This window comes from Euphorbia lathyris, chromosome 5, assembly GCF_963576675.1.
Source record: "Euphorbia lathyris chromosome 5, ddEupLath1.1, whole genome shotgun sequence".
Lineage (NCBI taxonomy): Eukaryota > Viridiplantae > Streptophyta > Magnoliopsida > Malpighiales > Euphorbiaceae > Euphorbia > Euphorbia lathyris.
In genome coordinates this window covers 71223788-71249278 of record NC_088914.1, presented here as the reverse complement: position 1 = coordinate 71249278, position 25491 = coordinate 71223788, and the positions used below count along the sequence as shown (strand labels likewise).

The window sequence follows — 25491 nt, the reverse complement described above, 5'->3', positions numbered from 1 at the left end:
CTAACCAAAAAGAGAAGCATGCTACCTCGTTGGGAGATGAATGTTGTAAGGAAAAAAAATACACAATTATCATGTTTCTATCAGCAAGGTTCAATGGATCGGGATCATAGTAGAATTTCTCCTCAAGCAATTTCAAGCATTGTCTATTATTAGACTATCAAAAAAACTATAATATTAAACATGCATATTCAAGCTTATGTGATATATTTTTATATTATAATATTTTAATTATTTATATCAAGATGTATTATTTTTTCTATGAATGAAACAATTGTCTTTCTTCTTAAAAGCAATAACTTAAAAACAATAATTAAAAGAAAAAAAATTCTTAAAATTTTAAGACAATCTAAATGGAAAAAATTAAAAAGTCATAAAATAAAAAATTAATGGAAAATAAATTCTATTATAACTCTTTCATCTTCTTTTAGCAATCTTTATCTTTATAATATCCTTCTACAATTCATTCACTTCTCTCTCTCTTCTAATAAAAAAAAAAAATTCACTTCTCTCTCTAACCGCTCTTTTTTTTCATTCTTCTACGTTTTTCATTTTTTTTTCTTTTATATTTTTTAATATTTTCTAATTTATATTTAATATTATTTATCTCGATTTGAACTCTAAAAAAGCCTTCCACATCTATTTTTACAGATTTTTTGATTATGTGTTGTGTAACAAATATAATTAGTAGAACACGACATGTTAATAAAGTAAAAGACATGAGCATGGAGGTGGCAATATATTTAGGTTTGGAATTTATATTGAACGAGTTAAAATTATGTGTTTTGTAAATATTATATTTTGAAATTATCCCGGCGAATCGCAGAGGAAAAACAAAAACAAAAACATATTCGCTAAATCTCATTTAAATTAATCAAGATCGCATGCATGATAAATAAATTAAATAAAGTGTATCGCTCTTCTTCAAATTGAGATTAGAGACATTAAAACAATCACAAATTGGTAAAGAGTTTCTACTAAGGCGACCTCTCTCCACAATCTCACGCACATAAAGCTTATTGGTTAGATCATGTATTAGCACTGGTGTTTAATCAATTAGGATTTATAACTTTGTGAATTTAGAAACTCACGAAAGAAGAACAACTTTTACTTTTTTCGGTTTTTGTTTATTGTAAGTCTGATTAGTTAATTGGAAAAATTCCAAACCTAATACAAGTAGTAAAGGGGGTGGCACACATGGATATGGATTAGGGGGAGTTTTTCCAACTTTAAATTATATGTAGTTTAATTAGGATAAATCCAATCCAATTAGATTAATTTCTAATTAAATTAAGTTCTTATTATCCCTTTATATATAATTATATATCTATTAATAACTATATCCAATATAATTATAACTTACATTTCAAATTTTATTTTAATAATTAAAATAAATTTTCTAGATATCAAACATGTACTAGCCAAAAATCTCTTTATGTGTGATTATCTAGGTTCATCTAACGTTGGTAATGGGTCCAAAACAGATTTTAAATCCATAAGTCGTAAGCGGACTCTACCAAAGTATTATAACTATCCAAATTAAATGAATGCCACATATATTCAATATATACCTAATTGTAATCTTACATGATCGTTTGCTTTTCAATATCGAGTCCAACATGAGGCATTGTATAATTATCTCTATTGTGCTCGAAGTTCCTTGATCTTTAAATGAACTGATTAGATCAAATAAATAATAACTCTCATTACATCATTTGGATGACATGGACTATATAATCTCACTAGCCAAATGGGTAGTAATATCTATTCTCATGTAACGAGAGTGGTAATTTTCTCCCTTCATTGTCCCTATTGCGGACCTTGAAAAGGACCCGAAACTCGATTTCGAAATGAATAGTTGGATTATATAAATGAAATGGTTAAGAAAGAAGAAGTTGAGAGATTGTAGATATTGATGTGTACACATGTCAAGAAATGAACTGCAATATTAAAGTTGGGTGAAACATGGGACTAATCATGATTTAGTTCTTGGGACTGCACGGCCGCATTTTCTTGAGACCACCGCCACTTGTTTATATATTCACATTCTGGGATTTCTATATCTTTTTCAGTTGAAAACCAACTCTATATGTCAGCTTTAATTTGGTTTTATCATTGGATGCCTAACTCAATTTCTTAAACCTACAAAATGTACAACATCATGCCTCTCTACTAGTACTAATTCAATGCTCTTTCAATTCAAATTCACTGGCATAAATTCAGATTAACTTTAGCTTCACGTTATCAAAATTTCGAAAAAACTGTTTTGACTATTATTTGTCTGCCACATCGAACTTTCAAATAAATTGTAGCAATTTTATATACTTGTTTATAGATTATTATACATTAAATAGTTTAGGCACTTTGATAACAAAAATTGTGATTAACTTATATATAGAAAACTTAGTTCTTAGCATTTTAATAAGTTTTTAAAACCGGTGTCAGTAGCACACATAATTGAATCATATGACTAAAATTGATCTTACTTAAGTAACCAATAATACAATACCCTGAAAAATATATAATTAATTACATAATGTTACTATTTTACTGATTAATTAAGATTTCACCTCACATTAAATTATTGCAGCGGCGCATTGGCGTGACACATGAACATAGTGAGTGAGCTTGGTGTGTAACAAAATTTCTCATTCATGACAAGACCAGGCAATTAGTTTTACTATAATTAAGCTGATGGTCACTATACTGCATTATATTGTTATTAAAAGATGTTATTTTATTGTTAAGGTTCATACATTTTACCTAATTTGTGGAAAATGGGCAAAAGTTACTTTAAAGAGTCACTCTTCCACCAGAATTCAAACCAACTTGGGCTTCTGTATTTCCCATTTCTCATCCAAAAACCTCCCATTTTTTTCCCCATTTTCTTGAGTATTGAAATGGCATCAAAATACCAAAAAAATCCACTCAAATGCACTTCTAAAATGCTCCATAATACATGCACAAACCCTTTCTGCTTCTTTTGCAGCATGAATGAACCAGACCCATCTCTCAGAAGAGCAAAAATCACACAATGCTTCAAACAAATGCCTCTCAGAGATGATCAAGAACACGTTTTAGCCTTAAGCAGCCTCTGGAATATCGCTATGACTCAACCTGATGACCCGGAATTCCCCTATCTTGGCATATTTGAATGCATGGGAAAGATGATTGAAAGAGGCATCAAAGACAAACAATGGCTTCTCAAAGATCAAAACATCTATATCCCCTACTATGCAGCCCATATAATCGGTTCTTACACCATGAACACCTCCGAATTCGCAGAGCAAGCAGTCAACTCAGGCGTGGTTCATCCTCTAATTGAGCTTCTTAGAGGAAAAATCACATGGATAGAGCAAAGAGTAGCTGTAAGAGCCCTAGGCCATCTAGCAAGCCACGAACCCACCTTTGAAGCCATTGCTGAGCATCAAGAGATCATAGAGAAAGCAATGGAGTTGGCTTGCAATTGTTTCGAAACGGCCTACAACAAGTTTCTAAGGGTAAAAAATAGAAACCGGTTGAAGTATCATTCAGACCTGCTCACAAGAGGGGTAGGAGGTGTAGAGATAGAGAACAGAAAGGCAGAAGATTGGGCTAGCCAGATACAGTTTTGGTCTCTCTATCTATTAAACTGCTTTGTCTGTAAAGAAAGATTTCTAAGCCTAATCTGCAAGAAACACTTCTTGAATGACTTGTGTGGAATGTGGAGTGGATTAGGGAATTGCAGAACTTCACCTGGTGGAATTGGAGTCTTAAGAAGTTTATGCAACACAAAACTTGGAAGAGAAAGTATTGCCAATTCGGAAGAAGTGATCATGAATCTCTGCCACACTTCCAGATCTTCTGATGATTGGCAGGAAATGGCTATAGAGTGTCTTCTCTTGCTGCTGAAAGATACAAGTACAAGATATAAAGTAATTGAAATAGCAGCCTTGTTTTTAGCTGACTTAGTTGAGCTAAGAATGAAAACTGGAGATGCAATCACACAAACACTTCTACTCGATTTCCATAAGATCAGATACGGTGGACTGAAATTGAGGAGCAAAATTGCAGAGGAAGCATTGAAGAAAACATGGGAGTTGAAAGTGGAAAGAAGAAAAAAGGAGAAGCTAATGTCTGCTGAAGAAGTGGAAGAGAAGAAAGAGGTAGCCTGGATATTGAAAAAAGATGGAAACAAGAAGTTCTGGTGTGGACAAACTGAGAAAGCTATAATGAAGTATACTAAAGCTCTTGAGTTGTGTCCATTGAAGATGAGAAAAGAAAGGATAGTTCTTTATAGTAATAGAGCACAAGGTTATTTGTTACTGAGAAATTCAGAAGCTGCCATTAGTGATAGCACTAGAGCTTTGAGTTTATCATCTGCTGCTGCAAATCCTCACAGTAAAAGCCTGTGGAGAAGATGTCAAGCTTATGACATGGAAGGGTTGTCTAAGGAGAGCTTAATGGATTGTTTAATGTTCATTAATGGCCGTATGAAAGCTGAGAAAACCAGCAAGAATGTGCCACACTACGCAGCAGTTCGTATGATCAATAAGCACATGAATGCCACGTCGCCTTTTGCAACTGTGAAAGAAAGTAGACGAATGCAAAGGAAGGAAATGGGTGATGATGATGGAGATGGAGATCAAACAGAAGAGAGGTGAAACCTGATCTGTACTCCTTTTCTTTTGTTTTTAAATGGCTTAACCCGACTCAATAAAAAAAAAACTGATTATCTAAAATAGATCAAGAAAAAAATGTAAACAAGTTCAAGAGCTTGAAGGAAGTTCAGTAGGTCAATAGACCATTTTAAATAAATTCAGTGAGCTAATGAAACATCTTCAAAAACCGGACCAAATTCATGTACTCCTAAACTTGCATTTTCGCTTTTTACAGACATACTGTCTGAAAGCTATACCCACTACTTATAATATGCCAAAAGTTGTGAATTGTTTTTGTTTTGGCCAGGCATGCCCACCGTTCTAGAAGAATCGTAGGGTGAAAGAGATTGCACAAGAAGCATTAAGTAGGTAAAATGGAGAAGAGAAGCAATAGAGAGAGTGATGAATCAGCTCGTAGAGAATGTATTTGCAAGAATCGTAGTCCAGATCCGATCAATCAGACCACTAAAACATAAATACATTTTAATAATATTTGAATTGGTTTAGTATATAATTGACACCTAAAGTTACCTCTTTTTACATTTATCAATTTTAAAGCTCACACTCTTCTTTGTTGACATGACATGGAATGTGTTTAGGTGAAAGTTTGACTCGACGGCGTCATGTCAACTTTAAAGTCTACCAAATCGGCAAATAAGGGTGTCAGATGTACAAAATTGACAAGTTTAAAATATATGTTATGTGTCCGAATACAAGCTCAAGATATCAAATAGCAACACATGACAAGTTTATGTATATAATTATGCAATAATCCTTTTTGAATACCTACCTGCCATGTATTTATATGTATGGATTGGTATGCATTTAATACTCGAGGCCTTCAACTTTTGGGCCAACAGCTTAAGGCAAGATGATTGACATGTATCAGCAACCTAGCATCCACAATGTATTAGGATTCCATGTTTGATATCCGAGTGATGTGAAGTTGAGTCTCAGAGGAAGATCATACATCTTTTCTAATAACCATATCTGTTTGTTTTTTTGTTTGCTTAATAATTGAAGGATACCTCAACTCTTTCCTCCATCTTTTCACTAGATTACGACCTGTAAACTAATAGGGACAATGCCTACGAGGCCCCAGGGAAGCTAATCAATCTTTTATTATACCTAATCTAGATTTTACATTTATGATATCCTACCTAACTCACTAATTCTATCCTTACAAGATACCATTAACAATAATTTATTTCCAAATCCAACAATTCCCATAAAGTAATACTTGCTTTGTTACCCATTATGGGGTGGCCCTAAATTGTTTGGTATTTTCCCAGTAGACATTTGCAACAAGTTGATTCACAATAATACATCCCAAAAGTTGCTCAAAAATGCAAAAACAGCTGCCAAAGAACGACAATTACCAATCCCAGAAGGCCACAGATAAGGCATCTAGATCATGCAGAAGCTGAGGGCTATCTTTTTATTTCTTGGATTAATGTATTATGACATTTATGAAATCATTATCACATTGAGACAGGCTCAATTCTCAAAACATCACCGCCCAAAAAAAATAAGCTATGACAAGAATTTTAAAGGCATATACATACCATAATCCAGCCTCACCTAACTTCTTGGCTATTTCTCATTGAACTAGTGGAGCGAATTTAACGTCAGACATGATAAATAGATTGAAGGAACATAGACATTTATTTAAAGGTAAAGAGAACAATAAGATTAAAGCTTGAAAAATAGTATTATTCTGTAATGCTGTACAATACACAATTGCACAATAGACATACATTCTTACAATAATGTTAGGTTAGAATGGATGCAAAGGGACCTTGTGTGTCTCTATGTGTCCACTGGAACCCTCCACTCTAGGAAAGACCAACTGCCTTAAAACGCATTGCTTTCCTTCACTGCATCAAGTTGAAGTTTAAGTCAGTTAAGAATTGAGTTTGAATTTGAATCATTAGAATCAACTATATAGAGGATGCTCCAATATGGGGAATGTGCTTCCATGGAGTATCTGTATCACCTTCTCAAAACATGAGAAACAAGCCTGAATAACAATTGGAACTGATTCGTCACATATATACCTATGATGCATCATGTTATGTCAACAACAACAACAACAACAACAACAACAAAGCCTTAGTCCCGAAATGATTCGGGGTCGGCTAACATGAACCATCATATAAAACCGTCAAAATCAAGTCGTGTCAGCGACACAGATTCGCTCCCTCCACTCCGTCCTATCCACTACCATATTTTCCTCAATTCCCAATAAACTCATATCACTCTCGATCACCCTCCTCCAAGTTTGCTTAGGTCTTCCCCTTCCCCTTCAAAAAAAATTATTGAAGGACAGATCTCTTGTTGGCATTGTAAATTCTAAAAGAAAGAGTTTGATCTTCAAGGCAGAGGAAATCATAAAAAAATTCATTTTCATATGCCGACAATAGGAACTCACTAAACATATGAATGCAGCTAACCCACCTCTGAAGGATTCAAAGGAGCTCAATCATCAAATGAACTAAGAGCACCTACAACTGATCCTACTGTGGGAAACGTTGATGCCACATCTGGATAATCTTTCCACGATGTTGTAACCTTCAGCGATTCATACAGCCAACTCTTGATAGAATCCATGAAGGAGGTTGGTTCAAAGTTCAGAATGGCTTCCCAATCAACCTGCAGCCCTTTCGGGATTTTCCCCTCAAATCTCATATTAGCAGCAAGAAGCAAGCCAAGCAAAACTATAAATCCAACAGCAGCAGATCCTCTAGACAGTGGCATAAAATTGTACCTGAAAATGTGTTCCTAGTTATTTACTGGAAGAATCATAATATTCCAGACACAAACCAACCCTTTTATGAATTGAGAGTGATGTAATATACCAGTAATATGTCATCCTTAAAACTGCATCTCTAACATTTACAAGTACATCAACATCAGTAGACCCATAAGTTTCTCCACAGTAAGTACTGCATATAGTCTGCCAATCCAAATTTAACAGTATATTAATAATTGGAAAACAATAAGTTTCAATATCAGCAGATGATCTATATCAGGTAAAAAAGAATATCCTGAATATGAATAAATCGAGTTGAAGATTTCAGCACAAGAATTAAGGACAGAATCCAAAATTACAAGGATCAAATTCAAAGGCACAACACATGCTAACCCCACCCCAACATACATGTGTGTGTATATGTTTATATATTATCAGGTATTCACTTGCTTGTCATACGCTCATCTATGAACAAAAGAAAAATAGAGCTAATCAGAAAGCACAATAAATTTTCCCTACTGGAGTTGTATTACTTTTAAAATATAAGCATATCAGCAGATCCAATGCATAATGCCCAATGTTGATGCTAAAATAGAGATTAAGCTTTTCATACAGTTTCAAGGTCTGAAAAACTGCTCTACCAAACCAGACACTCATATGTATCATATTTGAAGTATAAAATCATCATCTTGGCATAAAAGCAGTTCTTCAAGGAGACAACATCATCAACAGACAAAAAAAATGCAATGAATATATACAGACAACGTTGATTAAGTTATGCAAGTGGGGATGTCTGAATAATGTCAAAAAAACGGAAGAGAGATCAATCATGCAAAGGGAAATTTTCCAAGCATTAACAAATAAAAACTGAGAGGGCGAGCCTTGGCGCAACGGTAAAACGTTGTTGTCGTGTGACCAGAGGTCACGGGTTCGAGTCTTAGGGGCGGCCTCTTGCCAATTAAATTGGCAAGGGAAGGCTTGCCCCCAATACACCCTTGTGGTGGGACCCCTCCCCGGACCCTCGCTCAGCGGGGACGCGTAATGCGACCGGGCCGCCCTTTTTAACAAATAAAAACTGATCGATTAACAATAATGGTCAAATCGTTAGGCTAATATCTTGAGAACTCGATCAACTCACTTCCCATGCCGTTGCCATTTCAGCATCAAATTCATCCCATCTGGAAGGTGTGCAAGGTGTTCGAATTGCAAAGTCAAATCCATGGTCACCCCTGGAAGAATCATTTGATATTAATCCATCATTGAAAAAAAATGATGAATATGAATGTATGCATTAAAGAAAGCGAAAACGAAAGTTAAGCAGAAATACAAATGGGAAAGAATTAGGAAAAATAAGCATGAAGACTTACATTTTTACCAGAGTAATCCTAGTCCCTTCAAGCCGCTTCCTAAAAGGAGAATAAACAACCAAGAAAGATGTCATCAGAAACAAATTCATACACATAATACAAAACATTTAACATCGTATGTCAAGATTACCCCTCAACTGCAGTACTGTTGCACCATGTAGCCAACCAGAAGTCCTCACCAACCACTTTGTAAAGATCAGAACAGGTCTTTGCATCCAGAATCTGTTTGATCAATGACAATTGGGAAAAGGCTTATTAATAAGAAAGTATATATTAAGGATCATAGAATTCAATGACCTTACTAATAATTAAAAGTAGGAAGAACCAAAGCTCAATCAGGCACACCATGAAATCTTTAATACCAAGAAGTAGATCAACAACTTATAAATTTACATTATCCACACAAGAAGAAGAAGAATCTAAGTACCCACATCTTGTAATTTCTCATCAGTGGATATATCAATGACTTCATCCTTTTTGTTGTGCACGTACAACTTATCCTTCATGATCATCTTTGCAGCATTTAATGTTCTAGAACATCAAAATTGATGAGAATTTTAAGACATAATCAATCATAACAGAATTAAATAGGGTTCACCTTTCATAGTTCGGGTAATAACGAACAACTTTTGCTTGTCCAAGAATCAACGGCGTGTGAGACCCAAATCCAGAGTTGAACTCCTCACTGAATTGCAGGAATGCACAAATTCAGTCCAGAAGAAAATATTGGAGCAAAGAGTTGAGTCAGTTGTGTGTCATTCATTGCAAACCTCTAAGAATACAAAATCTCATACTACTGACGGCAAATAAGTATTCTAGAGCCAATATTGTAGGATACAAATCCCAGGTTCCTCAATATCACAATAATGTAATAAGAAAACGTTGATACAATTTACCAAATTTTTTATGACCAGTAGTATTAAAAGTCTATATAATATTTTAAGTTCAACAGTGATCCAACAAACCCTGATATTACATCAATAACAAAATGAATATAGCTGAATAAAGTAAAAAATTCTATAATAACAAAGAAAATTATATAATATGCTTAAGCACAAATACTCCGTATAACATGCAATCCCACATATTTCATTGCATTTTGATGGATGGGACTTAGTAGATCACATTGTTACCTAAGTTTGTTAATCCAGACAACTGGGTCACATGGTTCAGAAATTTGTCTCCATTTGACAGCCATCGAGTATACATCCTGCCATGACATTTTATGACGACCGGATGACCGGTCTTCAGCAGTTCCATGTGAAGTTGATGTTTCTGAAGAACTGCTTGTACTACAACCAGCACCACCTCTATTCTGACTAGACATGTTAATCCTTCTCCTAGCTCTCTTCCCATTTTTTGAGATGCTTTTATTAGAATGTTTCCATTCAGCTTGCAAAGAACGCCATGCTTTTGAAACCTTTTGTGCAATTTCAATAGCTGCTAATCCTGCCATACGATGCTGAAACATAACAGAAGAAAATCACAATAGCATATCTGATCTATAATAAGAAACCAAAATCATGTTCACTTATATGCATCTTATTAGCAAGAAGTGAATTCAGGTGGGACTTCAACCCCATCCCCCAAATAAAATGTTTGGCACTGAGATTATTAGCATGTCACCCAAAAACTGTAACTAGTACATTAAAATTTAGAAGGTTACAAGTTGCAGAACAAAGAAATGAACTGACAAAAATGGCAAAAGAAGCTCTAGATCAACAAGTTAGAACAACAGCTGTTTATCAGGGGTACTCCAGATGCTCGGCAATTACATCACATGGTGCTAGATTCAAAACAATGCAATGCAGGGGCACTTCCCTTGTATAGTGCAATAGGCCAACTTCAGTTCACAGCCAAATAGGATATTGGAAGACAGAAATATGGTAATATGGAAATAGGATATTGGAAGACAGAAATATGGTAATATGGAAATAGGATATTGGAAGACAGAAATATTCCGCAGAGCAATTTATATGTGGAGATTTTGGTTTAAGAAAAAGAAATCATTATTAGAATTGTAAAACCAGTTTCTCTTCCATATTCTCGCATTTGCTCGACCCTAAGAATGATTTTTTTTCTGTTCACTGTTGTATAGCAGTAGAGAATGGTAAATCAATAACCAGTTTTAGTTTTCAATCAATGTTTTGCTGAGAAAATTGTACAAAGACTGCACTCTCTCTATAATTATTTTTTGAATAGGACCAGAACCAATGGATGTCAGGTGTCAAGTCGGGTCATGTCAAAATCGTGTTATGTTATTTGTATATTTCATACAATTTTATATGAGATAAACATAACAAAAATGATACTGTCAAACCTGTCGTCTCAAATTTATAAGTTAATACTGCTAGATTTTAACACTCTCCATGTCTCCACAACATGAACAACTCAGGCATGTGACATCTCCAGCTCAAGTGTGGTGATTTTGGAGGGACATATAAATCAGAGGTTGGAGGGCGAGCCTTGGCGCAACGGTAAACGTTGTTGTCGTGTGACCAAGAGGTCACGGGTTCGAGTCTTAGGAGCGGCCTCTTGCCAAATAAATTGGCAAGGGAAGGCTTGCCCCAGTACACCCTTGTGGTGGGACCCCTCCCCGGACCCTCGCTCAGCGGGGACGCGTAGTGCGACCGGGCCGCCCTTTTTTTTATATAGATCAGAGGTTGGAGAATTGTCTAATCCTCATCTGTGTTTATTTATTTTTCACTTAACTTTCAGATTTATAACATAATATGGTGTGATCGTGCAATTTCAGATTTATAATATAATATTGTGTGATCGTGTAAGAGATTAACACTCCTCATGTCTCCACAATGTCAACATCTCAGGTATGTGACATTTCCCGCTCTGGTGTGATGATTTTGGAGGGACATGCATCAGAGGTTGGAGAATTTTCTAATCTTCATTCTGTGTTTACTTTTTTCTTTCTTTTTTTCCTTCCTGTGCTTTTCAGCTAGATATATATTGCTTCAATGCAACATTTTCTTCCCTTTATTTGTGCTTGTGCATGGAATCCAACAGGCAGGATTGCTTCTTGCATCTGGGTGTTTTTCTCTTTATTAAGATTAATCGCTCTGTCTATCAGCATATATCGATCATAGGTTAATACTTTTGCCTTCATACTTTTCTTCCCCTGTATAATGAAGGTATTTCTCCATGAGATTTGCCATGTTTATTTTACCAGCATTTAGTAAACTTCTAATCTTCAGATATGGAGTATCAAAAGGTTTTGCTCCCTTCTCCTTTTGTCAATTAAGACACATCAGTCTGAGCTTAACTAGTATTTCCTTACACAGTTCAGCTTTGACAAGGAAATGAACCGAAGTTGATTATTGGGTTTGATTGTACATTTCACTGACAGTAATTTAATACTTGTAAGATTTGGAATTAGGAGAGAAGGTTGAATTTTAACTTGCTGTTCTATCACATTTACAATTTCAAGGACCGGCGGTTAAAATGTACAATAAGGATAATCAACAGTGCACGCTCTCTGTCCTTTTCTCCTAGAAAACTGCAGGGCTCTCTCTAATTTTTTATCATCTCTGTGGAAGCTAGTCTGATCCCGCAGGGATATGACGACGAATAAAGACAAGTAAGCAGTGATTCTACCCTTCCAAAATACTTGCAACACTTCTTATTCAGTTCTGAAGATCTTACATAGGTTGTTTGTACTTCATATATATAATTATGTTTGTCTAACTGCTCTAATAATCTGAAAGTCTACTTGGCTAATAATTTATATTTTGCAGTAGCCAGTAGTAATGTGAGGGCGAGCCTTGGCACAACGGTAAACATTATTGCCGCATGACCGAGAGGTCATGGGTTCGAGTCTTAGGAGCGGACTCTTACCAAAATAATTGGCAGGGGAAGGCTTGCCCCCAATACACCCTTGTGGTGGGACCACTCCCCGGACCCTCGCTTAGTGGGGAAGCTTCGTGCACCAGGCCGCCCTTTAGTAGCCAGTAGTAATGTGTGGTCCAGGCAATCGCCTTAAACTATTGGATAAGAAGTTAGATGTAGAGTTAAAATCGTCAATGTCATGACTACTGGAAGAAGTTTCAAAAAGAAACAAACTTTGATCAAGTTAATTTAAACACCACAAAGATTTGGGATCATGTATGCATATTGCATAAATGAACTAAGACAAACCAAAATTCATCCTCACTATAAACATTAATTTCATCAGAGACCGAGGTTCACTCATTCAAAAAAAGAAAATAGCAGAATCAGTGTGGAGTTCAGCACATGTTTCTAAAAAGATCAAAAAGTATGGATGCAAGATAGCAGTCTATTGCAAACCCTAATAGTAATAAATAAATAAATAATAAAACATAACAACTTAATCATGAGTTTGAAATGGAAGGGAAGCACTTTCTCTAAATTAAGAGAAAAACGAAATATGAAAACTAAGCCAAGAAATCAGAAGAACCATATCATTGTTCTTCAAATTAATTACCTGGCGTCTGTTGGGTAAGAAGCCCAGGCAATCATATTGAATCTTCTTGCCAATTGAATCAGCAGCCATTAGAAGAGCTGTCTTCTGCTTTGTAATGGAAAAATCTTGCTTTCTCAGCTTGCTCCTTTTCGGAGAAAGAGGAGGTTGCCGGTAAACCTTCTCACATACATCCTTCGGATGCAGCCTTTTGCACCAATACTCCTAAATTCCATTATGACATGCACACAACAAAAATACACAAGTGAGATATTAACATTTGTTTTGACAAATAGTGGATGATGGATGCTTTCATTTTTAAAGCATGTGATTGTTCTTTATCAGCCTGTAGACCAGCTCTCTCTCAAATATATGAAAAAATATGTTAAAAGGAACTCCCAAACAGGCCCTCAAAGAAGTGAATATATTAAGGAAGGAGAAGGTAAATATAATAAAAGAAAACATGTAAAAAGAGATTTTATTAATTGTTTCTTATTATTACCTTAAATAGGGGATTAATATCTCCATCAATATCAAACCAACAAAATTCACTGTTAATTTTAGAAGCTGTATACAAAGCAAGCTCCTTCTGCAAAAGATATATAGCAACTAAAATTAGAACTGTTTCATTGAAAGCGAGGTTTATCGTAGGTACTAAAATATCATCTTCTTGTTGGTCTGTTGCACTTTCTATCAATCATATTGACAGAGAATCGATATTCACACTCCACAAACTGGTTAGAATTGATAATGTGAACATACAATCACACACACAATGGTAAAATAGGTATTCCTTGAATAATGTAAAGTAGATGGAATATAGAATTCAGGGAAGAAATAAGAAAAGATAAATGGATCAAGCTAGAATTAAACCCCAAACCCCCCCACCCCCGACCCCCCCCCCCCCCCCCCCCCCACCCCTCTCTCTCTCTCTCTCTCTACACTAAAGGCAGAGCCTCTGCATTTAGCAGCCAGTAAAACTAACAAAAATACCTAACCTGGATCTCCTAACCAACTCCTATATATACCCTTCCTAATTCCCGGAATACCCTCCAGCTCATCCTACCAAAATAACTAACTGTCTTGCTGACCCTTTGTACCCTCAATCCTCCTAGTATATACTTTCCACTCTTTGGGCCTTTTACTACTCTGACCCAGAATATTTGCAGCCTGTTCTCTATCACATACAGAATTATGTTATAAACAAATACCAGATAGAAATATTTTATTCAATACTAGGATGTGAACACCATGACTGGGATACAGTTCTCAAGATGTTATAATATGGTGGATCAAACCACACCTGGTAGAAGGCTAAGCATTGGAGTACAAACTTGTCCACTGAGTCTAGTTCCATATCTAGGGTAGCATCATAATCCTTCACCTGTGACCATCAAAATATGAAACAAACAGATTTATTCTAGTGGATGATGTATGACTTCCACTTCAGAACAACAAGAAAAGATAGTTTCATCAAAAACTTCTTACCGCCTCTGAATATTCTCCAACAGCGTGGTAGCAGGAACCTCGTAAATACAAGGACTCTATGTTTGACTTTTCAAAAGTCAAGCCCAGAGATAAATCCTTGATAGCCTTCCTGTAACAGTAGGATAACAATCAGAAAATTATTTCTGGCCACCACTAACAAGAAAATGATATCTTTAATAAGAGAGAATATTAAATAAACAAACGAATACTGAAAACAAAGAAAATTATGGGTTAATGATCTCTCAATCCTTTATATATGGAGAGGAAAAGGTTGACATTCTCCATATATAGAACTTGCACAAAGAAAATTATTTTCAGTTCATACAAGTCAGAGAAATGGGTTAACGGAAATTTTATTCCAAAAGAGTAATATATTTCTAAGAAAATGGCCCTTTCCTGTAAAACTGGAATAATACCTGTGGTCTCCCATTCCATGCAGCAGTACCCCACGCAAGTGATAAGCCTTTGCAAATCTATTAAAAGGAGGAAGTATATAAGTCATAATAAGAGGAAAACTGCGCATTGCAACCAGAATCCGAAACCCTCTCAATTATGTCAAAATCATCCAGATGAAGGCATCATCGTCACAACCAGATATTGGTATGTTCAGCATAACATATTCAGGGCCAGTGTGAAATGGGGCAGAGTCTGTTTGAAATTACCTTATATCAATCTGATGAATCTCCTGAACACATTCCAAGGTTTTTGTAGAGTTTGCTAAATCCAGGTAGAACTGTCATCAATATATACGTGCAACAACAGTAAGTAACAGTTAAAGCTTCTTCACAAAGAAACCTGCGATCTCAATAGAAAAACGTGTACTTAAAATTTCTGAAACTGAGAAATTTGCAAATGGACATAGTGTTAACGGTTAGGCATCTCTTTATAATTCTTATAATACACAAGCAAGAAGTTGAACCCAGACAGATGCATGTGTTTTTCTCAAGTAAGTTGAGACAATAAATCAATACAAATAGCCATTATTTTTGCAATTTTTAGTATTAACTAATGATGCTATGATAAAAAAAAAAAAATTCCACATGAAAGGCTTTTTTATTCTGCTTTGAATGCCTTGTGGAAGCTCCAAACAATAAGTCAGATGCATTCCAGATGCTAAATGATCAAAGCTCAAAAAAGACATCTTCAACATAAAGTTGGAATATTGTGTAAATCTCTATATGTCCTAGAGAGGCAAAAATAGACATTTAAAAAAGAATTACATGACATTGAATGGAAAGCTTGGAACAGCAAATCATCTGTTTCAAAGGCTGATAGCACCTTCCAAGCAGAAGGTCCTTAATACGTATTTCTCACCAAAGAGAGTCGTGAACTCTTTTATGATAATCGCACTTCACATTTCCTAAAATTAATGGCTTTATTTTACATTTCATTTTACCGATCATTAATTAAAAGATTAAGAATTTAATACTACTTAAATTAAGAACACTGCATAAAATAAAGGGAAAAGTACAAAAAAAAATGACTGTAATTTTCCCTATATGCAAATAGAGGTATGTGGTATGTTCTGTTAACAAAAACACAATATTTTAAATTACACTATTAAGTTCCGATGTGTATAATTGACAACTAAGGGCATTTTTGTCTTTAAAAAAAATACATTTATATATCGACAAAACATAACCCCCAAATCGAATTGCAAACTTCTTCCCATCCCTAAAATAATGAAAATGATTTCAGTTTCTTAGAACCCTATTCCCTAACTCGATTTCATTCAGTTTCTTCCCAACCTATTTCCAAATCAATTTCAGTTTCTTCCCAACCCCAATCACCAAATGGGAGAGCTGTGTTTTGTAGATATGTAAATGTATTTTTTTAAAAGAAAAAAATGCTTTTGATTATCAATTGTACACATAATCAAAACTTAACGGTGTAATTTAAAACATCATGTCTTGTTAACAGAAGAGAACAAACCTCTATTTGCAAACTTCTAAACAAAAGCCTGTGTTTGCAAATAGGGCAAACCAGTCTTCTTTTTTTGTCCTTTTCCCTAAAAGAAATATTATATGAAAGATATATTCATTATTATTAAAATTAAAATATCAAGTTATTATAGATTTGATTACCTACTTTTAATTAAAAATTAAAAATACACTAAATAATAATATAATTTTATCACTAAGATTACTTTTCATGCTTGCATTAATATAATAAAAAATTATATAAATCTTGATTAAATAACATATATGTAAATTAATTAATTAATGATAGAAGGGTTAAAGTTGTCATATTGTATAAAAATTAACCATTAATTAACAAAAATATGGATTGATGGATTAAGTAGTTAGTTCTGTCAAAACTCTGGGACTCTATAGTGTTTTTCTCAAAACAGAGGGGCTGACTAGTGTAATATGGAAAAACTTAGGGACTAATAAAATATTTACCCTAAGTTTCAGTTACCTTTTTCGCAAAATAAGTTCTCTCCATCTCTTATTTTTCGACTGATTCACAAGTTGACTAGCATAATTTGATAGTGATGAGTCAACTCGCTGAAGTCGCACAAAAATGAAAGGTCCAGGACTTATTTGGGCAAAGACCATAGTTGTTAAAGGCACAAGCCGCACTAAGGTGCTAAGGGGTCTTGGAGCCTAGGATCAAGGCCCAATGCAAGGCACGCGCGCCTGAGGAATATGAGGCACAGAAAAAAAAAAAAAATACTCTTTTACTAGTTGAAGCATAAACAAAAAAACACACTTATAACCACACAAACAAAACAAAACCACATAAAAACATAATACTAAATCATAAATGTCAAAAACACCACGTTAAGTTCATACTTCATAGAGACATTAACATATACTTAACATCTTAACCTAAGTACCCAACTGCTACTAATAACCATTCATTGTCACTTGATGTTCTTCGGTGTGTCTGTAGCAGTTTCTGTTTGAGTGGAGTGAAGGAGACTCTTATCAAGTAAACTAATTTCCTTAGATATCAAGTAAAAAATAATGCATAAATCATGGCATCTGACACAAGAGCGTGCTGTCTGCGTCAATAAAATATCAAGTAAAATAATTTCCTTAGATATGATGCAACAGTTGCACAATTACCTGCGTTAGATGGGCCCATCCCTCAAGGAAACTCCGATCAAGTTGGATTGATTTTAAATGTGCCTCTTCAGCCTTTTTATATTCACCAATTGAAGATAATGCTAAACCCTATGAAGTACATGCTTGTTCAGTCTAAGCGTACAAATGTAAGATCTAAAATGATGAACAAAATATCACATGATCAGAACTGACCAAATATGTATAGGCAGATTTGTTATCCTTATCAAGCTTCACACAGGTAGATAGATCTTGAACAGCAGCATCAAAATCCTTGAACTTGAAATTAACAATTCCTGCATTTTACATGTTTGTCAATGCTCGGCATAAAACGTATAATTACTTTGACAAGTAATATTTACTTGAATTACAATACATAAGAGATTCAGATTTGCTAGCACGCTACTGACAATATCGGGACAATAAAGTAGAACCCAAATGCATTATGACACTTAACAAGCAAAAAACAAATCATTGTTTACATCAACAAACTACAGATGGATTTATACGACCACAAGCAACAATCTTCCCAATATACTCTCGACATGGTAGTTCCTCTTTCAGGATTAGCAGAACAAACAGAATAAAAGAGACTAGAAATGAAAGTGCGCGCAATATATCCCCTCTTGTATTCAGAAAGCTGATTACATATTTAAAAACATTGTGAATGACCTAGATTTTTAAGAAGATTACCCCGTTCATGTAATATATCTGGTGAGTTTGGTTCGAACTCTAATGCCTTGGTTAAATCTTGAATTGCCTGCAAGGAAATGACACATGATATCAAAATTACGATTTAGTATCAATAATAAAAGAAGAAAGAAAAGAGAAAAAAAAAGATAATAAGTAACTAATCACCAAATCACTCAGCTCTAGATTCACAAACAAAAAAAAACACAGAACAATTTGGGCCTTTGAAGTTCCTTTGATGCCTTCATCTAGTCCCTTAAACTAAATAACTGCACAGAAATTCAGTTCTTGCATGCAAAAAACAAATAGTTTAAACATCCAGGAAGAAAAAAAAAAGTTGTCGTCAATGGCCAAGTGCATATCTTTTTCCAGTTTTCTGTACAAGCATGCTACGATATGAACTCTTCATATGGTGGGTTATAAAGACGCCAATATTTAATGAATGGTTATAACTATTCTCACCTCTACAGGTTCCCCTAAGGCAGCTCGGGCTTGCCCTCTTCGCTTCCACGCCTCACCAGCTAATGGATTTGATTCAATAGCCTAAGATATCAATCAAGTAAAATCACTTGCAAGAGAAACTCGTATCTTTTCACATGTCTTGGACATTGATGATTTAAATACCTTTGAGAAATCAACAATAGCAGCCTCAAGTTCTCTTTGGAATGCATATGCTGTACCTCTGCCAATTAATGCCTCAGGATAAGTAGGATCCTCTCTCAGTATCTGATTAGGCAAAAAAAAAAAAACACTAGTTCATTCAAGTATTATATATGAATATTGGAACATGGAACATGGTGACCAATCCCACACTTTTAATACACCCACGGCACCAAACATAACACAACAAGAAGATAGATTTGAGATGCATTCCTACAACACAGAATACCACCGATCTTATGCACGTGCCAAACAGTTTACCTGGTCAAAGATAGATATTGCAGAAACATACTTGCCTTCATTAACCTGCAAGAAAGCAAAATGCAAAACATAGACAAAAAAAAAAAGAAATATGAGTAACAACAAGAGAATTACGAACCAAAATCTAACAGGCAAATTGACATATACCTGTGCTATACCCCTTGACAGGCGAAAATCTACTGTTATGGACTTTGTCTTTGAAATCCTAGTCACAGAGAACTTCTTATTTCTCTTGACTTCGTCACTTCGTTCATTAGGCATGTCCTTTTTACTACTTGATTTGCTGCAAATTTCACTTGTATCACCAGAGCTACTAGATATCATAGATGATTTACTTGACAGGTCTGGTTTAATGCTTAAGTTATTACAAGATTTGGAATTACAACTCAGATTATCAACAATATCATGATTTCCATTCATCATTCTATCAGCCTTGTTACCCACTTCAGCTTTTCCACTTAAGTTATGCTCCGACCTGCTGTCCATTTCAGGTGTATCCCCCAACTTGCTACATAATTTGGTTTTATCAACAAACTTGTTGTGATTTGAGTAAATCTCACCAGATTTTCCATTCAACTGAGGAACTGATTCAGATACAAGAACAGGTGACTTCGCCCCAGCATTATCTCTTAAACCATTGAACACTTCCAAATTATCTCCAAACTTGCTGCAATCCTCAGATAGGGACTCATTGAATGACCTGTAGATATCACTTAAATTATGTTTTTTCTTAATGGTTTCACTTGATTGGCCATTCATATGAGGGGCAACTTCAGTTATGCTCAATGAAGATCTAGATTCTGTCACATGTTTCTCACCATTAATGTTTTTATCCCGTTTTGCAAACTTAAGAAGCTCCTCAAGTTCCAGCAACTGTTTCAGATCTGCAGATTGACGTAAAGCATGTTCATAACCTTGCTCCCACACCAAAAGAGCGTCTTCTTTCCTTCCTAATGATGAAAATGCACGACCTGGACAACAAAAATTAGATCATAAGGATAACATCACAAGAGAGCCTACAAACCCCAAATGTCTAATCAATTCGCATGGTGAATATCTTTGAAAGTTATATCTCATTATTGTATATTGTCATAGAACCAATTGAACTAAAAGCTCAAGCTGATAGTTAAAGGTCCACTTCATATTAATATCTGACACACCCCACTGGGCTTGAAGCATGCACAACACAGGCCCATATTACCATGTCCTGCAATTTAATCAACAAATGGGGTTGCCAAGAACCGAAACCTAGACCACTTGGTCAAAGTGGCTCTGCTACCATATCATGGAACCAATTGAACTAAAAGCTCAAGCTGATAGTTAAAGGTCCACTTCATATTAATATCTGACATATCTTAAAGTGTTTATGAGAAGATAGTCTAAATAGATCATTAGTCAGAGAAAAGAACTTCTTAGGCAAGGAATATACCACTCTTATTTCATAAAATCATAGTTTTCTATTTTCAAGAGGTAAAGAAGTTTGAGACTGCATAAAAAAGAACTTTCTCATTTCGAAATGTTTCATTCCATTAATATTCCCCTCAGTTTATTCAGATTTTTACTATTGCAGTCCCTGAACAAAAAGTCATTTCTGTTCAGTACCTCAATTATTTGGCTTGATGCGTGCTTTTACACAAGTGTAATCTAATGGAAGCCAATAAAAGATTGGATAAGCATTAGATGGATGTCTACTTCAATTCAAAACGTCCTTGAATTTTTCAAAATCTTGCATTCTGCACTCAAATCAACAATTCTATTCAGCACCGGAACAGTTCAATTTAATCCAATTTAGTACAAAGGAAAATTAAAATTATTTGCTATAAAAACGACTTCATCCTCTAAAGTATGTGATCTTATAGGAAAATGGCTTTTGTCTTTTTTGTAGGAAATTATTTCCTCTTTAAGTTATGATTTTCCACAGATTATTTTTTGAAATTTCTCAAATTCAAAAATGTAAAAGTAAATTAACAAAAAAAAAAAAAGCAAAAAATAGACATGCCTGCAAATGCGCACTCATCTATTTAACAATTTGTAAATATGTAGTCTCATCTATTAACTATGCCACTGTCATTTCAATTTCTCTTAATTTCCAATTAATTTTATATATCAAAATTAAGCAGTGAAATTAATTGCTTCTCTCAAAATGCATTGCAAGTGAGTAGAACTAACTTTTCCATGTTAAAAACACTTCTATTTTATATTTTTAAGAGATAAGTGCCAAACTAAAGGTCTTGGTAGTAATGTTGAACATGTAAAATGGCATCCACCACTAACTGATAACATTTCTAACTTCTCTATAAGAATAATGAATCAACAGCCATATGAATGTCTATGCCTATTGATTCAGAAGAAGAAGAAAAAACGATCACATTACTTACATAAAAAATGTAAATTTCAAATAGATGCTGAGAAGATCTTTTATGAGTTACTCTTAAGTTATTAATCCTACATAACTAGACAGGTAATACCAATGCAGTCTCATATGTACCTGCATAGACAGAACACTATAGGCAAAACTACCAAAGCATTTCAAGTTGTCAATGGGATGATCCAAAAATATACTAACTGAAAACTAGAGAAGAAGAAGTATTTATGCTTATGGACAATGTAAAATCACTGTGGTCCAACAATCTACAAGCAATTTCTAAATCTATTTCCAGTAATACATTAATCAGTCAATCCACCCGATCCATACTAATTGAAGGAAGTGTATCATAAATAGGATATTGGAATGGATTGCTTAGCAAGTCCAGCTCATTGTTTCACAGTAATTATTGTGAAACCTAATTCAATCAGCAAAGTACTGATTCCAAGTATATAACTTACAAGTGGAAGAATACACAAATTTGAATTGGCTGAAGCAATCTCTAAATAAAAGCCAGGAAACGCAAATGAAGCTCAAATTGGTAGGACGAATCAGAAAAGTGAATAGAGTACAACACCTTTGAGGATATAAGCTTGTAGCAGCGTAGGATCCAGCTTTAACGCCTTATCACAGTCCTTAATCACATGCTTGTGGAGCTCCAATTGACTGTAACAAAATGCTCTATTGCTGAAAACAAGAAGAACAAGAAGTTGGCATAAGTTTCTTTCAAAAAAAAAAAAAGAAGAAGTTGGCATAAGCTAAAAGAATCAATCGGGCATGAAAATTGAAAGATCAAAGAAGCAAGAAAACAATTAGTAGACAAATGCACACACCAGATGTCTTGAATGGTACAAGACTGCGCAAGAAGAGAGTCTAATACTCGAATAGCCTTGGACCAATCTCGACAGGCACAGAGCTTAGCAAGCTCAACTCGCTCGGAGATCGCCGTGGTCATTACCAATCTTGCGAGTCAGAGTTTGTTTAGGTGGTCAAATTTTTCTTCCTGTAGCTCGAATGCAGAAATTCGAAGCAAGAGGAAATGGAGAAGGGTAAAAAGGTAAAGGATAAAGGAAATGGAGTCGAAGGAGGCGAGTGAAGGACAGAAAGGGGTGGAAGGAAAGGTGGACCTGGTGGTGGAGAGAAGTCGAACGTGGAGGAAGAGGTTTGTACGTGCGGATTACACGTGCCAACAGAAGATTGATCTCTATTGCTTCGTTAACTTCTTTCGCCCGCCATCATCTACTGTAAAATATAGTGAGCAGCTAAATACCGCACTCAAATTACTATCACCGCCTTCATTTGGACTTTTTTGCCCTTCTCATAATTTTGATCAAAAACTAAAAATTCTCTCTCCAAAATCATAAACCCGAAAAACAATAATTGAAATTATGAAAATAATTGATGTGTAACAACCTGAACCACGAAAATGCACGATTACGAGTCGGAAACATTAAAATTTATGTTTTTTTTATCAAAGAACTCACGAAAATAATACATATTTTTCATGACGATTTTGTATTTTTTGTCACAAAAAATTGGGGAATTTTGCATTTTTCGTCATAAAAAATTGAACGATTTAGTATTTTTCGTCACTAAAAATTTTACGATTTTGCACATTCAAAATTTGGCCTAAACGGATGCGGCATCCGTTCGGCCCATGGTGGGGGCGGACGTGACACTCCGCCCCACCAATGGGTCGGTCGGAGTGCCGCGTCCGCCCCCACCATGGGCCGAACGGATGCCGCATCCGTTTAGGCCAAATTTTAAATTTTTCTCTCAAATTTTTTTTCTCAAATTTTGAATCAAAAATTATGCAAAGGGTAAAATTGTCAAAAGATAGCGGTAGTAAGGAATTTAAGGGCGGTAAATAGTAATACCCAAAATATACCAATGAAAGAAATGAAATCTCTGAAATTTATAGTTTTTTCTTTTAAATTACATTTTATCACTTCAATAAAAAGAAAATATAGTAATCATTTGACTATAGAGTTAATGGAAATGGCTTTTTTTTTTTTTTTTGGTAAAAATGGAAATGGCATTTTAACAATTTCAATTCTTAAATTTGTTTTTTTTTTTATTTTGAGATTATTGGGATTTGATAGGAGAGAAAAAATTGTTGATTAGTAATTTTTGTGGTTTTATAAAAAATATTATTCTAAATTATTTTAATTTATTTTATTTTGAAATTGCTTTCACTTTGACTTTCCATTATGCATATAGCTAGTATTAGGAAAGTGTATCTTTTGATATATTCGATTGTTGACTTTGTGTATCTTCTAAAATTAGAAAAATTTACCTGTAATAGTCTAAATTTATGCTATTATTATTATTACATATATATTGTCTATTGTAAATCAAAATCAACGAAGGAATTACTTTCCAACATGGTATCATGAACCTATATTTTTTTTTCTCTCTTCTCAGCCTCCCTTCATTCAGCCTCCCTTTGCGTCTTTCGTTTTACAGCCACCATGACTTCAACACCCAAATTTCACCTTGCCCTCTCTATTACGAAAGTTAAATCTTTCATTCCTCTCACGTTGGACAATGAAACTAACCTTTATCACTTTTAGGTGGCGTTGTTTAAAGTACAAGTAAGGTACATAACCTCATGCATCATATTATTCACTACAACAAAACATCACTTGTGCCTAGGGATGGCAACGGGTAGGGTACCCGCGGGTAATGCCATTCCCAAACCCTTACCCTTTTATTTTTTAATTACATGTACCCGTCCCATTACCCTAATGGGTATACTTGTTGCATCCCATATCCGTCCCATTTAATTCGCGGGTACCCTTACTCGTTAAGAATCAATAAATAAAATAAAAAAATTACAAATTTAACAAACTATAAATTTAATAAATCATATATCTAAAAATTGAATAAATTGAACCTTAATTAATAAGAATAAAGTAGTTTAGTGGTAACACTCAATTATTGAAAAATAAAAGGTTGAGGTTCAAATCTCACGTCTTACATCTAAAAAACAATGATATTTATTAATATAAAAAAAATTATGACGGGTACCGGGTACCCTAAGGGGTATCCCCATACCCGTCTCATTACCCTAACGGGTAATGGTTTTGATCTCACACTACCCGTTGTCATTCCTACTTGTGCCACGAATTATGCCACCTGAATTAAAAAATTGTGGCATATTTCTATTTAGCCACGTGAAAAAAAAAATTACTACAAATTTTAGGATTACTTGATAAATTTATGCCACATGTAAATAGATTCTGTGGCAAACATAAGCTTATGCTACGAATTTTGCCACAATAATTTGTTTCCCGTGGCTAAATCAATTATGCCACGGAAAAGATTTACCCGTAGCATAAATTTATTTTTGCGACTTCAACACCCAAATTTCACATTGCCCTCTCTATTACCAAAGTTAAATCTCTCATTCCTCTCACGTTGGACAATGAAATTATCATTTATCACTTTTGGGTGGCGTTGTTTAAAGTACCAGTCAAGGTACATAACCTCATGCATCATATTATTCCTCCTACGGAACCAACGCTAAGGCCAAAATCGATGCATTGAAGGCAACCGATACTGATCTCTTTGATCGTCTTGATGCGGTAGTGTTGCAATATGGTACGATCTCTCCCAAACTCCTTCAAGCCATATTATTCAAAGACGACACCGCAACAAAAGCTTGGCAACGGTTGGAGACCATCTTTCAAGATAATATAGCCTATCGAGCCACTCATCTCAAGGAAAGAACTGGCTACTATCTCCTTTGAGAATTTTACTAGCACGGAT

General features: G+C 34.8%; 1 protein-coding gene and 1 pseudogene across 1 annotated transcript; one reads left to right on the top strand and one right to left on the bottom strand.

The window, feature by feature from the left end:
• Positions 1–2699: 2699 nt before the first annotated feature.
• LOC136231371 (uncharacterized) lies at positions 2700–5676 on the top strand (annotated as a pseudogene).
• A 603-nt stretch (positions 5677–6279) lies between these two features.
• On the bottom strand, positions 6280–22888 carry LOC136228584 (suppressor of RPS4-RLD 1). Its single transcript, XM_066017011.1, has 24 exons — positions 22554–22888; positions 22298–22407; positions 19503–20326; positions 19356–19400; positions 19059–19160; positions 18897–18977; positions 18438–18504; positions 17940–18040; positions 17748–17855; positions 15339–15409; positions 15093–15149; positions 14677–14785; positions 14492–14572; positions 13691–13777; positions 13213–13413; positions 9890–10218; positions 9355–9441; positions 9188–9287; positions 8887–8978; positions 8757–8795; positions 8528–8618; positions 7496–7593; positions 7095–7404; positions 6280–6514 (listed from the first exon to the last, which is right to left on the bottom strand). The coding sequence occupies exons 1-23, from the start codon at positions 22673–22675 to the stop codon at positions 7116–7118; spliced, it is 3291 nt and encodes a 1096-aa protein (XP_065873083.1). The 5' UTR covers positions 22676–22888; the 3' UTR covers positions 6280–6514; positions 7095–7115.
• Between the last annotated feature and the right edge of the window lie 2603 nt (positions 22889–25491).